The sequence below is a fragment of the Crinia signifera genome, chromosome 4 (assembly GCF_055691185.1).
Source record: "Crinia signifera chromosome 4, ASM5569118v1, whole genome shotgun sequence".
NCBI lineage: Eukaryota > Metazoa > Chordata > Amphibia > Anura > Myobatrachidae > Crinia > Crinia signifera.
The window spans coordinates 282,852,367-282,857,730 of NC_139220.1; the positions used below are offsets into that span (position 1 = coordinate 282,852,367).

At 39.2% G+C, this 5,364-nt stretch overlaps 1 protein-coding gene across 1 annotated transcript; it reads left to right on the forward strand.

Annotated features, from left to right (window-relative positions):
- Positions 1 to 4,028: 4,028 nt before the first annotated feature.
- On the forward strand, positions 4,029 to 4,946 carry LOC146073089 (olfactory receptor 1G1-like). The gene has a single exon (XM_083180269.1). The coding sequence runs from the start codon at positions 4,029 to 4,031 to the stop codon at positions 4,944 to 4,946; it is 918 nt and encodes a 305-aa protein (XP_083036395.1).
- The last annotated feature ends 418 nt before the right edge of the window (positions 4,947 to 5,364 follow it).

Here is a 5,364-nt window from a genome sequence, read left to right on the forward strand (position 1 = left end):
AATACTACCAGTTACAGCATTGGTGGAAAAGTCTCCCCACCTCACTCACTACTCCAGCCCCTAGACTAGCGGTCATATTTAGCAGGATCTTCGGAAAGGAACATAGAGGAGAAATGTCCTTCTGATACAAGACACTGTTAGACTTAGTCCCTTCCCCTAAAACCAAAGCCCAAATCCGCTGGGAACTCGACATTGGGCAGACACTGCAAGAATCCCAGTGGAGCCGCATTTATTTATCCTCATACTCCATGTCTAGATGCTTAAACCACTCCGAGATGCACGTTAAGCTCCTACACAGATTATACCTCACACCGGATAGATTACACACGATTTGGCCTTCCTGCTCGAAGTTCTGTTGGCGCCAGTGTGGGGAGGTTGGCCACCAGTTCCACATTTTTTGGTCCTGCCCGAAGATTCTTCCCTTCTGGAAGGCAGTCTTTGCTCTCATTAACAAAGTGCTTCATATGTCTCTCTTGCCCTCACCCCTGATAGCTCTCTTAAACACCTTTCCCACCTCAATTCCCTCCCCCCTCCATTATGTCTTGGGCCACATCTGCATCGCTGCTCGCACAGTGCTCGCCCTACATTGGAAGCAAGAGATCCCCCCCCCCCATCTCCCAGGTGGTGCGGAAAATCCACTTGCACTCCCAACTCGAAACTGACCTCTCCTACACTTACTCTCCCTCGACCTCCACACTATCACGTTGGACCCCCCTTCTCTCTAACTGGTGAGGGAGTTGATACTATAAACAAAGCCCCGACCGATCCCTCTCCAGATTCTAGTATATAACACTCCTGTCCCGCCCCCTCAATTATTTAAGACGCGCCTTTTGGGGTTTTGTTTTGTTTGGTTGTTTGCTGATATTTCATGTTACCTTTGCATGACTTCTTTGCAATAGCCTGCATTGTACAGTTCTGTGATTATGATAATTGCACAGCTTTGTGGCTATGTTGGTGTTATTGTTTTGGTGACTTTTTCCCCCTTCCTGTTACCCCCCACCCCCCTCCCTTTTCTTTCTTCTGTGACCCCCCCTCCCCCCTATTTGCATTTTGTGAAAAATCTCAATAAAATTTTATTGAAGAGAATATACAAACACAGAAGAAGGGCACTCACCAAGGTCACGGTTGTTCAAGTGTTTTAATTGAGAACCAAAGGCATAGTCAACATGATGTTTTGGTCCACAGTGGACCATCATCAGGACTTGTGCAATGCAAATATCGTAGGACAACCACACATCCTTCCTCCCAATATTCCTCCTCTTGGGAGAAACTATAATAGAGAGCGCTAACAAATCCCACCACCTTTAAGAAATTAGATCAGCATAGGATCAAATATTTCTCAATCAGGTAAGATACAATTCAGATCAAATATCAATACAATAGTTTTATTAAAAGTGCATAAAAGTCTTTATGACAGCCGTTTGATTGCACTTCACATGATGATAAACAACATGGATTAAACTCCAAACCCTACGCGTTTCGTCTCGAAAGACTTCATCAGGGGTAAACTGTGTGTGGTAAAGAATGCCTTAATTGTGGAATCTCACAATGAAGTACCAATAAAAAAAACTTTTGACAATAAAAATTCATAACAATACATACCGGGTGTGCAGTATGTCGGTCCTATATGTAGGATTCTTAAAATATACGATAAATTGAAACTGGTCTGTGGAATTCACATCGTTAATAAATGAGGATATGAGCATGGTAAAGCGGGGATTAAAAAGTAAAAGGTTTTTTTTTTCTACATACCCAATTTTGAGAAGTATCACACTGGACACAGTTTTCGATGTAGAAAATAGGTAAGTACCTAAAAAATTGGTATAATTTAACCTTCATACAGAGTGCGTAATGATACAGCTACTACATATTATGGAAATTAACACAGGTATTGGATCCGCATGGGACCCTTGATATTTTACTTAGCAGGGTATAAAATACCACTATATGTATCTATAATGTACGTTATGGTGTCAAACTGTGGAAATGGTGGATCATGTCCTAAAAGTGAATAACAGTTGGGCACTAGGTGCTCTATAAATAGGCTTCGTACTTGATTATGGCAATTTTACACTGTGACACTTCTTCCATGCTTTCAGTTAGTATAGACATCGGGTAATCAGCTTACATTAAAATAAAGATCCAATGATAGTAGTGAAATTGTGAAATCGAACCCATATTGTAACAACTTCAGGTAAACATATGAGACAGCTCCGAACATACCAGCATTGTTATTAACGTTACCTTGGTAAACTAACTGATACACAAATTAATGCTCTGTATGTATATTAATTAATGTGGATAAAAAACATTATTTGAAAAAATTAATCATGCTTGATTACCTACTGTATGAATAACTATCAGCATGTATAGAACTGATGTATGCACGATATTAGTGAAGATGCTAGCACTATCACCAGATATATGCTAATGTGGACACTAACCACAACATTGAATATAAATTAACATATATATAGCGCTACCTTAAAATATGTTTTAAGGCATACATAGCGTTCTCTAAATATCCACAAGCGGTAACATTAAAAGTTGATGCAAAATTAGTAAATGCACTGAATGGCATTACTTTAGAAATTCAAGTGTATTTAGCGCTGTTCTCAACAGTACTTACAGTAGGGTCATTACGGTCACAGCTTATTGTTAATCATTGGGCATATAAAGATCATTTGGCTGCTACAACAGCGCTGTCTCTAGAAAGAAGCATTAGGGACAATAGTGCTATCTCTGGGAAATGATGCTGCTTTCACATTGCCTAAATGTTTGAGACCCGGTATTTTGAAATGGTATTTAAAACTGTATATTACCGAGTCTCAAGCAGGTTTGCAGTGTGAAAGTAGGACAGACAGTAGCTAAAAGACAGAGTTGTGCATATGTAATGAGCGCAGTGCATGTGAATGAGACACTCATTACATATGCGCATATGTAATGGTGGCTCATTACATATGCACTGCGCTCATTACATTTGCACATATATTATGAGAGGCTACACTGTTCTTTCTCATTACATATGCTCTGCGCTCTCATAGCTACTGCCTGAGCCCTATATACCAGTTCAGAGCCATTCACACTGCATAAAAAAATGTCTCTGAACCGTGTAGGACTCTGCTTTTTAACCATTTGCAAATACCGGTTATTTGTAACCAGTAAATGCAGATTGGTGCTTTCACACAGCTCTAACCGTTTCAAAAGGCTAAAAAAATCGGCAATATACCGGTTAAGAGCTGCAGTGTGACAGGGGTATTAGTTTTAACATCAATAGCGCTACTCATTGTTTCAATATAGAAAACAATCAATGCAGATTAATATGATTGCCACTTTCTGAATATCAAATGGTGTCCAAGATATTAATCTTTTGGACCCAATAATATTGTTAAACCATAAATCATTGACTGATGTTATAGTAGTGGTGGATAGAAACAATTTACAATACAAGCAACATTGTATGAATAATGTTATGTTTAGTACAAACACTGTACCAATGAACTCACTGGGACTGAGGGAATATACAGTACACCAACAAGGTGCACACAATTTTAACTCTATTATTCACCATTTTCTTAATCTTTTTTTTCACAATTTTTGTTTATATCTCGCTAGCTTCGAAAAATATTTTTATATGTACTATTAAAAGTTAAATTTTAACAATGTCATCTGTCTGCAATTAATCTGTAAAGGAGCTTACTATTTAAGTTAGTTAAAAATTAGTCCAAAAGTGTGCCCCAATATACTATAGGAATTCCTTTCTTTCTTTTTTCTTGACTTCATGGTAGTACCAAATATTCCTAGGAGCACCTCCAATTGTGACTCTGTCATTTAAGAAAAATAGACTAATACACATACAGGAAAGGACTAATTGACAAATAATTAAAATAGTGGTCTGTGCAGGTATCTCCAAATCCATAATTTGGATATAATGGCAATATTTAATATTTGATGAGACCATATATTATGAGAGGCTACACTGTTCTTATTTTAGGTTTATTCCTAGAACATTTATTGTGCCACATAAAATGAACACGGGATTCACAAATAACAGCTCGCAGATTGTGTTCCTTGTCCTGGCATTCCACACATCAGAAAATGGGAGGACTGAGCTTTTTATAGCAGTTTTACTGATTTATCTGGTAGTGATCGCAGGTAACCTTGTTGTTATTACTCTGGTGTGTCTTGTACCCCAGCTACACACATCCATGTACTTCTTCCTGTGTAATCTGTCCATAGTGGATATCTTATATGTCTCTACCACCCTCCCCAAGCTGTTGTATATTACTCTCACAGGGGACCATGAGGTGTCATATACCGCCTGCATAGCCCAGTTATATTTTTACATGTTCTTTGCCTATACAGACAACTTCCTAATAACAGCAATGGCCTTTGACCGCTATGTGGCAATTTGCTTCCCCTTGCATTACACGCTCATTATGAGTAAACGAGTTTGCATGTTATTAGCATCTCCGGCATGGATTTTGGCTGCAGTTTGTTCCTTAATACTCACTTCTTTTGTAACAGACTTGAGTTTCTTTAACTTTAGTGAAGTCAACAGTTTCTTCTGTGACATAAAAGCCGTCAGTATGATCTCTTCCAGTGACACCACATTGTTTAGGAAAATGTTTTTCATAGATGCCATATTCACAGGAACTGTTCCCTTTCTGATGGTTATGACTTCCTATGCCTGCATCATTTCCACCATCCTGAAAATTCCGTCCTCGGTTGGGAGACGCAAAACGTTCTCAAGCTGCACTTCCCACATCACAGTAGTTGTGATGTACTATGGCTCAGGCATGTGCGTGTACTTGCAGTATTCTCAAGTGTACGACAAGTTCCTCTCAATTTTGTTTATTACTTTGGTCCCGATGCTAAACCCACTAGTATACAGTTTGCGGAATAAAGACATCATAAGTGCTGTAATAAGAACACTGCATGTCTAAAAGAAGACATGAAATCAACAAAGAAGCCAATGTTTTCCATTAGATTGTAAGCTGCTTGGAGCAGGGCCCTCCTCCTTCTTGCTTTCATGTCTGTCTTTTCTTGAACTTCCATTACAGCATTCACCTACTGAACAGCCGTATACCCTTGATCTCCCCTCACCCATAGCTGTTCATTTGCTCCAGAGGTGCAGTCTCCTTGAAGTACTGTCTCTATGGGAGACAAGGAGAAAATTTTGAATCACCACCAGGTGATAAAAGGCGCTGGGGAGATGGGGTGTGTTGTGTGGCTGCTCACATGTAGGGGGGGTTCAGTCCCCTGAGGTGGGTACACAAAGAAGAAAAAGTAGTGTAGAGCGCCCTAAACTTTGTAAATAATAATAAAGGTAATAATAATAAAAATTTGATCAATTGGGTATCA